General features: G+C 49.5%; 1 protein-coding gene across 5 annotated transcripts in view; it reads right to left on the reverse strand.

Moving 5' to 3' along the window:
- Nucleotides 1-6,728: 6,728 nt before the first annotated feature.
- Nucleotides 6,729-13,950, reverse strand: part of PI4KB (phosphatidylinositol 4-kinase beta) — a 56,259-nt gene continuing 49,037 nt past the window's right edge. For 3 of the 5 annotated variants that reach the window (XM_044991039.1, XM_044991037.1, XM_044991038.1), the window contains 2 exons: nt 13,022-13,096; nt 6,729-10,187 (listed from right to left, as the gene is read on the reverse strand). In XM_044991039.1, the coding sequence (XP_044846974.1) occupies nt 10,006-10,187; nt 13,022-13,096 (257 nt within the window). In that variant the 3' untranslated portion in view covers nt 6,729-10,005. The remainder of the gene's footprint in view (nt 10,188-13,021; nt 13,097-13,950) is intronic. The other 2 variants (XM_044991040.1, XM_044991041.1) reach the window with 1 other exon arrangement.

The raw sequence follows: 13,950 nt of genomic DNA on the forward strand, positions 1-13,950 counted from the left end.
GGAGCGCTCCCGGGCTGGGCAAGGCGTGGGGAGGGGAAGGGAGGAGCGCGCACAGGCGCCCCCTGGTGGAGCGGAAAGGCAGCGGCGCGCTGCTGAGGGCTCCCTCCTAGTCGCTCCTGGCCCCTGCTGGGAGAAAGGGGAACTGCAGCGGTGGGAAACGGGACTTGGGACGTGTCAGAGGAGGAGACGTGTTAGTCCGGATCCGTAAAAAGCAACAAAGGCCTGGTCTACACTGGGGGAGGTCAATGTAAGAGACGGGAATAGCGTAGCCGAAGTCGACATCTCTTATTTCGACTGACCTCTCGACCTCACGGCGCGGGATCGACGGCCGTGGCTCGCCCTGTCGACTCCGCTACCACCGTTCGTGCTGGTGGAGTTCCAGAGTCGACGGGAGCACTTTCGGGGATCGCTATATCACATATAGATGAGACGCGATATATCGATCCCCGAGAAATCGATCGCTACCTGCTGATACGGCGGGTAGTCTAGACGTACCCTAACATGTATCGGAGCATAAGCTTTTGAGGGAGCATAAGCTTTTTCGCATGTGTCTGACGAAGTGGGTATTCACCCATGAAAGCTTCTGCTCCAATATGGCTGTTAGTCTATAAGATGCCACAGGACTCTGTCGCTTTGGACTTGGGAGATAGACCAGAGGTGGTGGGTGTCTGTGTGTGTGTGTGTGTGTGTGGTGAGCGGAGCGTTGTCTACACAGCAACTTGAGTCCAAGCTGCCAACTCAGGCATGAGCCTAACTCCCCTTCCATTGTCACACTGACCCCTCGAGGTGGGAGGATGCGAGCTGGAGTCAATCTGGGACCCAGGGTTCAAGGCCCAGTGCTTTGCAATGTAGCCGTAGGGTATGTCGGTGCTGCAGTAAAACACCCGCAGCTGGCCCATGTCAGCTGACTCAGGGTCCTGGGTTGCAGGGCTATAAAACTGCAGAGTAGATGTGAGGGGATCTCTGTGAAGGTCTCAGCCCCAGGTTCGTAGAACTTGAGTTAACGGACCCTGGGTTTGTTAATCTAGGTCTTGAGGGTCTACACTCATTTGTAACCCCAGCTTCGGAACTGTTGAACCCTGGGGTCCCAAGAGGGGGCTCCATCATCTACACTGTGTTATAGGGGCCTGAGTCCAACCCCCATATCCCAGACCTCCTAGCGCCTTCCCAAAATGTGGGGGCTCTAGTGCATTGTTCATGGTGCACCATGGGAAAACCTGACTATCCGCCAACCCTGACTATCCAGAGGACAAAGAAAGTCGGCCCATGGGATTGTGGGATACTTTTGGCAGACTCCCAGAGCACGAGTCCAGGGGGGCTGTGTCTCCACTGCAAAACAATAGAGCTTGAACCCTGGGTCCTGGCTTGACTCAGGCTGGGAACCTTCACCCCGTGGGGTCCTGGGACCATGCGTCTGAGTCCCGGCTTAGCGTGATTTGTGTGTAGACAAAACGGGAGTTAGGCTTGAACCTGAGAGCAAATTCTGGACTCACACTGCAGTGTAGACATACATACCCTTAGTTCAGTGCTACAAGGGGCCTTTTTTCCCCTCCTTGTGTGTGCTGGTGTTCACAGGTCCAGTGCTGCGGGATCAGCTAGTTCAGAACTTCAGCAGCCTCAGGGATGGGGGTGGGGGGGCATCTTCTTTTCCAGTCTAGATTTTTCAATGTCTAAATTAAACAAACATCTAAAGTCAGCGAGCATTCCCTCTTCTCGCAGGCATGTGCTTTTAAAGTTGCAGCTTTTAGCGCAGCGGCGAGCACTGGGGAAACCTCCCTGCCAACTGGGGAATCTTTAAGGCAGTTTCAAACCTAGGGCTTGGGAGACATCCCTGCTCTGCTACAGACTTACCAGGTGACCTTGGGTTAATCACTTAGCCTCTCGGTGCCTCAGTTCCCCATCTGTACAATGGGCACAACAGCACCATCCTACCTCACAGGGATGTCACAAGGATAAATACATTCAAAGATTGAAGTGCTTCGAAATGTACTTATGAGCCATACCTAAGAGTTAGGTATTCTTATTTTGCTTTGCTAGTCAGTGGAAGTCACTGGCTGAGCCACTGGCAAAGTTAAATTGAGGGCCAGGCCTCAGAGTTAAACTTGAAAGTTTTCAATTTTCAGTGGTAAATATCCACACTCCTCAGATTCTCCCTCACCACAGCCAGGGATGGGGGGGAAATTCCAATTTTAGTAAGTGACATTTTTCAGAGAAGAAATATTTTAAAATGGTGTCTCTGCTGTCCATTTTACCTGAAAATCAAAGATTATGATCAAAGATCTGTAGGTAGCTGAATCTTGCATTCTACAGTCAATTTGTATATTAATATAATAATTGTATTGATTTATAACTCCATGAATTGCAAATGGACTATGATTATGCTTGTATCATTATCATTCTAGCACATATAGTATATACAATGTATTGTATATACTAGAATAATTTATAATTGCATTACAACATTGCACTATTAAATTTATATTAGAATTTGCCTATTAATAGATGATCAAATGTTTACTAGCTGAATCTTGATTTTCACAGCCATTATAGTTTGCATAAACATGGTATTGGCGTTAAAGCTGGTTAACCAAAACAGGAGAATTTTTGTTTAAATTTAACCCATCCACCCCCTATTTTAACTCAACATTTCAAAACAAGAATTTTTTTATTTAAAAAAATTCTGTCTCTAGTTGGTCAAAAAATAGGGGAAGGGTGAATTTCATCAACATTTTTTCCTTGTCTCTCTATCTCTCTAATTTCAAAATATCAAAATCTGAATGATATTCACCACCCTGCAGTCGATCTAACCGCCGGCATAGACACGGGTAGGCTGACGGAAGAATTATTCTGTCAATTTAGCTCCCAGAGAGATGGATTAAATTACAGAGATGAAAAATCCTATTCCGTCGATAGAGGGAACAAAATTCTACACAGAAGGGCCAGGCTGAGGAATACAGAAATAGTATCTCCTGCCACAGTCCAGAAAACCAGCAGGGGCAGGAATGCCTGAACTTGGAGTTCAATGGAGAACAACAGACTTGGTGAGACAAACCCACTTGTTTAGAGGTTAGCTATAGAATTGTTACCGGGAGGAGAAAAGGGGCTGCAGCGAGGCCACTGCTGATATGACACAGGTAACCTAATTTAGCAAAGTACGTTGCTAGCGGACTAGGGCTCAGGAGTCCTGGGTTCTATCCCTTGCTCCACTGGGTGACCTTGGGCAAGTCACTGCATTGCTCTGTGCCTCAGTTTCCCCTTCTGTAAACTGGGGAGAATGTTACTGACCTCCTTGGTAAGGTGCTTTGAGGTCTACTGATGGGAAGAGCTAAGGAGTACAGTAACATAAGAATGGCCGTATTGGGTCAGACCAAAGGTCCATCCAGCCCAGTATCTGTCTACCGACAATGGCCAATGCCAGGTGCCCCAGAGGGAGTGAACCTAACAGATAATGATCAAGTGATCTCTCTCCTGCCATCCGTCTCCAGCCTCTGACAAACAGAGGCGAGGGACACCATTCCTTACCCATCCTGGCTAATAGCCATTAATGGACTTAACCTCCATGAATTTATCCAGGTCTCTTTTAAATGCTGTTATAGTCCTAGCCTTCACAACTTCCTCAGGCAAGGAGTTCCACAAGTTAACAGTGCGCTGTGTGAAGAAGAACTTCCTTTTATTTGTTTTAAACCTGCTGCCCATTAATTTCATTTGGTGGCCCCAAGTTCTTATATTATGGGAACAAGTAAATAACTTTTCCTTATTCATTTTCTCCACATCACTCACAATGTTATATACCTCTATCATATCCCCCCTTAGTCTCCTCTTTTCCAGTATCACCATTAACTTTAGATCACGTTGAAGTCCCTGGGAGTTCGGCGCATGCTTATGGGCTCTGCTAAATTGAGGCCAGGCTCCTTTTCCTGCAAGGAAGGTGACCAAGCCCAGCAGAGGTGAGGCGTGGGACCATACAGGGTTTAAGAGAAGAGCAAACAGGAAAAAAAAAAAAAAAAAAGAGCGACTCAGTCAGATTTAGGATATTTACAGCCCCCAGAGGGGTTACTACTCACCTCTCACAGGATCTGCCTATTCGAACAGCAGAAGCCATCACTAGGTCCCATCTATGCTCGAGAAATTACGCATGTAAGCCACTTGCACTGTTCAGCAGCTCTCAGAAGCCAGCTCTGGCCAGCAGCAGTTGTCACAGATTGTCCAGCTGGGGTACGGTCCCATCTCCACTAACCCAGCAAGGGAGCTGCTCCCATCAATGCTAGGCCGATGGCAAACATTGCTTCCCAACAGGGCTGACAGCTTGGACCGCTCAGGTTGTGGGTCTGGCACTAGCCGCGGGGTGGATAGGGCCATAGCCAGCACCATCAGGAAGTTGGAGCGAGAACACACGAACGAGAGGGGCAAATGCTGGTTTCTGCAGGGGCGGGGGGAGGAGGAGCAGGCAGGTGGGAGAGAGAGAGGCTCTTATCCTCCATCCCAAAATGTCTCCTTGATGCAGTTTATGGATTAAATTACCCTAATGACCCTGACCCTTTTATGGAGTCAGGCACCCAACCTACCCATGGCAGGTTCTGCTCAGGACAAAGACCCAACCTAGAGTTACCTGGGAGTAGCCAATTACCTAAGTGGCTGGGCAGAAGTTAATTAGTAAGAAGCGCCTGACTGGCCTTATAAAGGGCTATGGGGACTCAGGCAGGGCGCCCTAGAACACAGAGGTTTCTCAGAGGAGCGGTTTAGAGGGCTCACCAGAAATGGGGACCTAGGAAAGCAGCTAAGCCCTAGGGAGATCTGGTCCCAGTGACAGGACCAGGTTGCTGGGGAACAAGGCCCCACTCCAGAGAGGAGCTGCAGTGATTTGATCTCTCTGGAGAGGGACCCTTCCCCAGGTGATAGCAAGAGGCCTGACTGCAGAGAAGGATCCCAGGTTGATGGGGCCTTTCTGGCCATGAGCCGGGACAGAGGGACTTGGGTGGGGCTGAGAGACTAAGATTAGTTTGCCCCTCCCAGACACTGGGGGTGAAGACTTGCTGCACAGCTGATTGGCCTTTGTTTAAATAAACCAGACCCCTGAAGGGGCTGTTTGCTGCAAAAGAACTTCACTGACCTTACTGAAAGTCCATTGGGGAAACTGAGGCAGGGACACAAACTCAGCACCAGGCCAGCAGGGGGTGTGCAGGGCAACAGGGAGAGCTCCCATACTATTACAGGTCCCTTCTGGCCTCCATCTCAGACTCTGATGTGCTTGTCCAGTGCACCGAGTGCGCTGCCTGGCTTTCCAGAACACTTCCCCTTTCTTACGAGGGTTCTCCACTCCCCACATACAATTCTGCACAGACCCAGCCGAAGGCGCTTAGCCACTGGAGAGCCGGGCTTCATGTCTGTTTAAAAACTGCAGAGTTTGCCACTGCCAGGACAGAGATCCCAGTCCGAGGTAGAAGGAAAATGGGCACTCGGCCCCATACACTTCTAATCAAACCCTCGTTTCACAGCTCTCTGCCTGGGGGCCAGGCAGCCGGGGCACATGGGAATGGGATACAGAGCCTTCTCCATCTCCAGGGTGCTGGGTCTAATGCAATCCAGCCTGGGGAGTCAGAGGATGGGGGTCGAGATCCCCAGCTCTGCTACTGGCTCGCATGACTTCCCGGCTCAATGCCTCCGACTCTGTCGCCCACCTACTCAGCTCAACAATCCACCCTGAGATCCCAATGGGAAGCAGGGCTCATTCCTTCGCCTGCATCACCCCCAGTAACGATAGTTCTGCAGGCAGATCTCAGGGGCACACGTGCATCCTCGTGACGGTTAGAAGCTCCCTCAGTGAGACCTGCCTCACCCTGTGACTGATTAGATCTCAGTCAACCATTCCGTTAGCGATGCACAAGGGGGAACAGAACCCAGCTCCCGCTCTGCCGTAGCTGAGCTGGCTCGGTGGAGCTGCTAACGAGTCAAATCTCATCTCCATCGCTAGCTGATCTGACTCCAATACCCACCAGGAGAAGATCTACCAGGTAAGGTTGGGCCACTATTCCCCGAGTCTAATTCCAGCACCTTAAGCACAAGACCATCTTTCTGCTCTGCCACTGACTCACTGCATGGCCTTTGTCAAGTCCTATCAGAGTGCCTCAGTTTCCCCAAGCGTAAAATGAGGATAATGCTTACTCACCTGTGTGTAGTGCTTGGAAATTCTCTGATGAGGATTAGTATTCAAAGGAGGTTAAAAAAAAAACTAGATCTGTCCTGAAAGCCACGGTTAAGTTCAAGATCTGCCCCCAGGGCTCCTTCGGGGTCAAACTCTACGACATGCATTTAATCTGTTTTACACAAGCCTAGGAGTGTGATAGAAAGAGGCAGGCTTGGAATACATAGGAAACGCAAAGCAATCTTTCCCACCAGAGCTTTCCTCTTGAAGCTTTTTGTTAAGCCCTCAGCAATTAACGAGACGCAATCAACAATTTCTGCACCAGCTTTTCTGTTTTTTTTAAAAAGGACATTTTATTAGAAATCAAGTTCTGGTTGTATATTTTATTTCTGAGTTTGGCCCATCCTTACTGAATAGGAAAATAAAAAATCCCCCCACATTGAAAGGTTCACATACAGTCCGTGTAGCCAGCAGCAGCTGTCAGAAAGGGTGTTCGCTTCTGCTCAAGGAGAGGCCATTCCTATGGCCTATTAGGATCTTATTTTTGTCCCTCTCCTCTTGCCGTCAAGCAGCCCATCCCCTTTTAGCTGTTCAAACCTACTCTCCATGAGGATGTTAAATGAAAACTACATTCCAAAGGATCCCATCCAGATTATGTAGCAACAATCTGCAGAAGTCACCCAACTGGCTGGGTAACTTGTATACAGGGACACCATTTCCCTTGCCACTTGCAGCAATGCTGATACTATGGGCTCAGTACATCCGATCACTGGGTATCCGTATGCCATTTGCTACATTAAAGGGGAACCTGGTTGCCGTTCATCTCCAGGTCAGTATAAACGCAGAGGGGAAAGCTAAAAAGCAAGATGGAGTCATTTGAAGTGTCTGCTTGGGGCTTTTTACAGCCAAACATGCTTGAGTAGTGGCAGGAGCTGAAACATGAAGTTAGCAACTAAAGCAGTTTCCTGACAATTCAACAGGCTGCTAAGTGACATACAAATGAGTAAACGAAGCCTAAATTTGACCCAAAAGTTAAATCCCAGTGATCCCCACCAAAAAAACCAAGCCAATTGCAAAGTTTTAAAATGATCCTTTCTTTGCTCTGAAACCCAACACGTCATGGGCTGCGCCTGCAAACTGCTACCCTCAGAATTACCACTGCCAGGTTGATTACAGAAGTGCAACCCCATTCAACCCAGCAGCCTGCAAATCTGCTTCTGTGCTACAAAATGTGACAAGTATCACTAATTTTTCCAACATTCATAGTTACTTTTTGTCCTTATATTCGAGCAATCCCACCCCACGCACTGATCATCCCAACAATTCTATCATTTCTAGCTCCACCCCTCAGGGGCTGCCATGCTGGGTCTTTTCCCACAGAAATTCAGATTGTTCCTTAAAATCTACGGCCCCTTTTCCGAGCCATTGCTGGCTGCTCCAGGAACAGCTGGGTCACGACAGCAGTTACAACGAGGAACTGAAAGGGAAAAATTAAAAAACCGAACGGACAAACAGACAAAAGCAACTAGGTCAGTGTTTTAGGGGTTTTTTTGTAATGAAACTAGTGCTAGGTCCTTTTCTATTTCCACCTGCAAGGATGAGAATATTGCTACCCAAGCGTTCCCCATTCCTCGCAAAGTCAATGTTTCAGGAAACGAAGCAGACTCTGTAACACAAATGAAGGGTTCAGTCTCAAAGGATCGGTGGCAATTAAAGCGGGGGGGGTGTGCAAACAGAGGAGGAGAAGAGTTTCAGACCTTTCATCACTCCTTCGGTGGACAGTAAAAAGCCATACCTTCCGTTTTGCCAATCCATTTCCAAACTGGTAACAATAACCGGTTTTGAGAACAGGGAGTGATGGAAGATTATGCCCCCCCACCACCTGTGACTTTTAACTGCAACTGGGAGACGGTTACGCCCTAGCTTGCTGCTCATCTGTTGGGCTGCAGGAGGGCACACAGTGGTTTGAACTGCTAGTTGCAAAACGTGGAAGTATTGCCTCTTCCTGCCAGAAACCTCTATCCCATAATGTTAAAATACAGTTAAAAATGCTAAATAATCAACATGGCAAAGTAGCACTGAACAAACACCTATTAACATGAGAGTCCACAACAGACGTCAATGCGGGGTGGAGGAGAACAAGGACTGAGGTAACAAATCGCACACACTCAGGTAGTCGGGGATTCCACCATCTGATCAGCAGCTGCAGGAAGTCTGAATACACTGAGGGGAGACAGGACAAGGGAGGGGGCTTGTGTCTGAATAGAGTTATATTAATACAGAGAAATGGAGAAGCTGCAACAAATCAAACCTTGTTGCTCTTTATAAAGTACAGATGCTCTCAGCTGGACAGTAGCTCAAAGGGAGTTCTAAAAACGAAATCAGCCCAGAGAGAGTTATGTCCGTGCCCTGGATCTATATGCCAAACAGCCTGGACTTACGACTTCACAGCTGCATTCTACTGGTTCTTTGCAATAACTTTGTGCTTGTCAGCATCTGCTTTTGACCTGTTTCTGGGGATGAAAAATTAGCACGATCACTTCTTTACTTAAAACTGAAAAAAGGCACTAGCTATGCCCTGCTTGCCGCAAAACTAAAGAGCAAGCTGTCTCCTGAACTCTAGCTGGGTATGCTAGCAAGGTAAGGTGGATAATAAGCCAATACTGGCCTTCAGTTACCCTAGGGAGAGAACTAGCAACATTTTGCCTCACTCCCTAGGAGCCATGAAACTTGGCTCAAAGCAAAGTACCCCACCGAGGAGGGGTGGGGCAGGTTATAATCTCCAGGGGAACATTCTGCATTTAAAGGTCCGATCCAGGTAGATGTAAAAACTCATCATCCACAGAAATGTAACCCCTGTGCGGATACCACACACAAAGCGAAGTGCAGCCCCGCTGCTGAGTTCAAGGCAGTGCGAGTTCAGGGGTCGTCAGCCAAGGACAAGACATTCAGTGTGGTACAAATCCATGAAGCAGTCGGTCTGATATTATTGCAGGGGAAAGCTTCACAGCCCCAGATTTGTGGAACAAAGTCAAAAAGGTGCCCCAAAAAAGACAGATGGGCATGCGGTTGCATGGCCAGACTACGAGAGATGTGGATGAAAGGAAACAAAAATATCAAAGTCCTAATAACCCCTATGCTCCAGAAGGTTAAGACTGTGCTACATGGGTGTGTCTAGTGACCTATGATTTCAAGACACGTTTGTTGTCTAACTTGCAACTTAAACTTACATTAAAATGTGCAAAGGGTGAAAAAAACCAAACCAACATCAGGAGACTCAAATAATGCTGACAATGCTGTACAGGAACATGCAGGGTTGGGGGCTGATGGGGATTCACCTCAACTGCATTCAAGTGGTGCTAGCAGAAGGCTCAAAATATCAGCAAATACCAGACTCAGGGAGAAAGATGGTTTTGGCCCCCTCCACCCCAGGCCCTAAACATTTATGAGACCGTGGAAGAGTTCACAGGACATCAACAGGCATAATACTGAAATAAAGACGGGAGGAACTGATGTACACATGGTTCTGGTGTCTAGCAGATGCTCTGTTGTCCACAGAGCGCTGATGGCTTTGTCTCACCAACGCCTGGGCCCTGCGGTCACATTAAACGTGATCGCAATGGTTGCCACATGATCCTTTTTATTTTAGTCAATTTTCACGCGTAGATTTCGCTTCTCTGAACACTGTTTTTTGTCGGTGGTGGTTTGAGAGTCCAGTAAACCCAGCACACAGGAGGTGCTACTGCTCGGCTCCCTTCACCACAGGGGGCAAGACCTTTTCCCTCGGCCAGGTGGTAGGTCTCCAGCTGGGCACTGTAGCTGTGACAAAAGCCATCCTCAAGTTGGTGGCAGGGGCGCAGCCGTCACATGATGCCATTGGTGAGGTATTGGAAGCCATCATAGAGTTTGGTGGTGATTGACCGCATGCTGCCGTCCACCATCTGTTCAATGAGCATCTGCAGCTGCTCCTCCGTCATGTTCATGTGGAAACGCTCCTTCAGGTTGCGGATGGTACTGGAGCCATGGAAACAGGGCAGCTGAGAACCTAACACATCGGGGGAGGACATGAGGAGCAGAGTTAACAACATATCCCAAAGCAGCGGGAAGAACTTACACAGAATAGTTGAGAGTCGGAGCAGCCTGGTTTGGGAGGCATGTTTTGCAACTGCTGTCTAGTAATGACAGTGAAACCTGCACAGAGGGTCCCTTTAAGGTCTTGTCTGCACTAGGAAGCAATAAGAACATGTGTTCACAACCACAGCATTGAGCCACATTGTCAGCTGGTGTAAAACAGAGTAGCACCATCAACTCCAGTGGAGTTGCACAGACAGATCTGGCCCCACTAGTTCCAACGGAGCTGCAGCCATTCACAGCAGCTGGAGAGCTGGTCCTCAGTATAAGCAAGGACATACATTTCACCCATCAGCTGGGGGTGGCTAACTCGTCCAGGCTCGGGTTAACAGACCGGCTGACACAATGTTCTGGTTGTGTGCCGAGTGGTGCTTAAGGCAGTCTAGTTAAGGAGCTAATACAGAAAAGTAGGCAAAGCCCGAACGAACTGACAACCCCTATTTCTTAAGCCACCACTTTAAAGTCCCCTGAGGATTCCAATATAATACTGTTCAATGTGTAGCTGAAAGCCAGTCTCTGCCAGGTGAGGAATACCTCGGTGGATGCTTGAAACAGGTGCCCAGTGGAGGAATGTGACTGATTCCCCATTTCCTTCCCCCACTGCACCACACAGACTTTGAACTGCGATACCCTAACCCGGGCTCTTCCCAACTCACCCTGCCGTGAAACTTCAGCCAAATGCAGCGGGAGAGGGGAGGGAGAGTTGCTGATTCAGCGTGAGGGTTACCAACTAGTTATTCTGTATGTGTGCAGCATCCTTGCTTGGTGCTGGAGGGTTTTACAGTCTGGGCTATAGAACTGCAAAGGAAGTGTTGAACCACACTAGCAACAAGTCATTTGGAAATGGTCCAGCAAGGCTGCTGGCTAGGTGGGCTCTAGCCGGAGCAGCCAGACAGGCGTGCAGAGCTCAGTGTGCAAGCAGAACTGATGAATGAGGTTGTAACTCTCTCTGTAACTCTGTGGGGGGGGGGGGGAACGGTGTTTTTAATGTACTGGGGTGGTAACTATGTTTCAGGACTGCAGGGGGTCAGACTACATGGTCATAACGGTCCTTTCTGGCCTTAACCTCTATGAATCTATGAACTGCTTCAAGCCTGGTTCCTTGCCGCAGGGAGAGCTGCGAACTAGCTGGGAGTAAGAGACTGCAACACAATGCAGAGAGAGGGCACTGTATAGACATCATCAAAACACTGATGTGAATGTCCCGCAAAACAATGAAATAGATTAAGACTGGTGATTGCCCTCTGTGTAATTTTAAAGGGGAACAGACCCAATTCACTTAAAGCTAGGTGGGACCTTACACTGGGCAATGGTATAAAATTGGATGGTTATTTCCACTCCTCTAATTTAGGTAGCTAAGTGTGTTACAGTAGGGAAATAAAATTACAATATCTACAATGTTTTGATTTCCTTTTTCCTCTGCTCTTATGACCAGGCTGGAAACAGAACCCAGATTTCCAATACTCTCTGCTCTAACCATTAGACAACCTGATCATAGGATCCTACCTGCAAAGCTGTAGCTTGGTGATGCATCGCCTGAATGCTTGCGTTAGGGCAGGGGTGGGCAAACCATGGCCCACGGGATTGCCTCCCGTGGTGCCGCAGGCCCCACGCCGCTCTGCAGAAGTGGCCAACACCACTTCCCTGCGGCCCCTGGGTGGGGGGGGGGAGGGGAACGACGACAGAGGGCTCTGTGCGTTGCCCTTGCCTCCAGACACTGCCCCCCACAGCTCCAATTGGCTGGGAACGGGGAACCGCAGCCAAAGGGAGCTTCAAGGGAGGTACCTGGAGGCGTGGCAAGGGCAGCAAAGGCGGAGCCCTCCACCCCCTCAGGGGCTGCAGCGCTTCCCGGAGCAGTGCGGGGCCAGGGACAGGGCAGGCGTAAAGGGAGCCGCTGCCACCCCGGAGCCGCTTTAGGTAAGTGGCGCCAGGCCGGAGCCCAAACCCCTCCTGCACCCCACCCCCCAACTCCCTGCCCTAAGCCCCCTGCCTGCACCCCAACTCCCTGCCCTCAGCCCCTTTGTACATCCTGCACCCCAACCCTCTGCCCTGAGCTCCCTGCTGCACCCTGCACCCCTGTGCACCCCAACCCCCTGCCCTGAGCCCCGTCCCGCAGTCTGCATCCCTCCTGCACCCCTGCCCTGAGCCCCCTCATACAGCCCACACCCCTCCTCTGCCCGAATCCCTTGCCCTGAGCCCCTTCCTGCACATTGCACCCCCTCCCACACCCTGCACTCTCTCACGCACCCCAACCCCCTGCCCTGCATACAATTTCCCCTCCCAGATGTGGCCCTTGGCCCAAAAAGTTTGTCCCTAAGGCAGGGGTGGGCAGTTTCCCTGGTCCTGTAAGGGGAACGTAGTGAATATAATTCTGCTGCAGTGAGGTTGATAGAGTGGAACATTTACCAGACTAAGATCTCAGCTGTCCCAGCCAACCCCTCCCCGCTCCCACTCAACTGGGGCTGCTCTAACCTGCCACTGTGCTTGGACATTGCCTGGAGCCTGCAAGAGAAAGCCAAGCTCCATGGCAGGTTTGAACATGCACAGCTAGATGGAGGGCAGGCAGCAGTGGCACCCCCGTCCTTGCACGGAGGTTCCCCTCATGAGGATGGGGGTGTGTGTGTGCTCAGAGTGCCAGTCCCAGTGCATACACTACTAGCTGGGGAGCACTGGGCTGCTGGCCCCTTTAAGATCTCAGACAATAGCAAACTTATCTGTGAATAGTCTATTCTGCTTCCTGACACTCACAGATGACCTGCGCTACCGTATGGACCTGGCTCTGCTGACTTTCTCCGTAACATCTCTGGCAATCTAGAGAACAAACTGACACACACTCAGTTATTGGCTTGCTTCTCTCCACACTTTGATTGACAAACAATTTTCCCCATGGCAGGCCACATTGCAAATTACATTTTAAATAAAGGAGTCAAGATCAGCAAGCAAGGTGCCTGCTGTTCAGAACCTCGGGTCCTGCCAAACCTATTTATCTTGCCACAGAACCCACACACACAGTAGTTAAATAGCAGGTTAGACAACATACACACAATGAGACAGGATCAAAGCATGCTGCAGTTTCCCCAGCATCAGCAATTTGAGTGAATGCTTCATTCTATGCAATGCTTTCAGGAGTGTCATGATAATTCTCCTCTAGTTCTTTTCCCCAGAGGAGCTTAAAAAGCTTTTTATACACTAATCCTCACAACGCCTTCAGATAGGCAGGGACCCTACTTACGGGAAAATTTAAGTCAGCGCACTTGCTGCTCCCATTGACGTAAGCTGGACTTACGGGTGCTGCTCAGCACTTCTGAAAAAATCAGGCCCTAAATGACTCTTCCAAAGTCACACAGAGTGAGTGGGAGAGCTGAGAACAGAACCCAGGTGACCTGAGTCCCAATCCCCTGCTCTCACCACTACACAAGACCTCCTCCACGCATCCGCTGTATTCAAATCGCTACAATTCAAATGGTCTTATGCGGATGCATCATGCAGCCGACATGGGTCTCGCACGAAGATCTAATATTGTCTGAACTGCCAGATTTTCTTGTGGCGTTGAATGTCCGTTTTCCATGGGGGAACACTTGCCCAATGCTGCGCAATGAAAAGAAAGACCATTTGGAGGGCAGAGACAGGGAGCAAAATTCTGCACCTAGCCTTAGCTGTCTCCCCTTTCACAGCAC

The sequence above is a fragment of the Mauremys mutica genome, chromosome 17, assembly GCF_020497125.1.
Source record: "Mauremys mutica isolate MM-2020 ecotype Southern chromosome 17, ASM2049712v1, whole genome shotgun sequence".
In the NCBI taxonomy this organism is placed as follows: Eukaryota; Metazoa; Chordata; order Testudines; family Geoemydidae; genus Mauremys; species Mauremys mutica.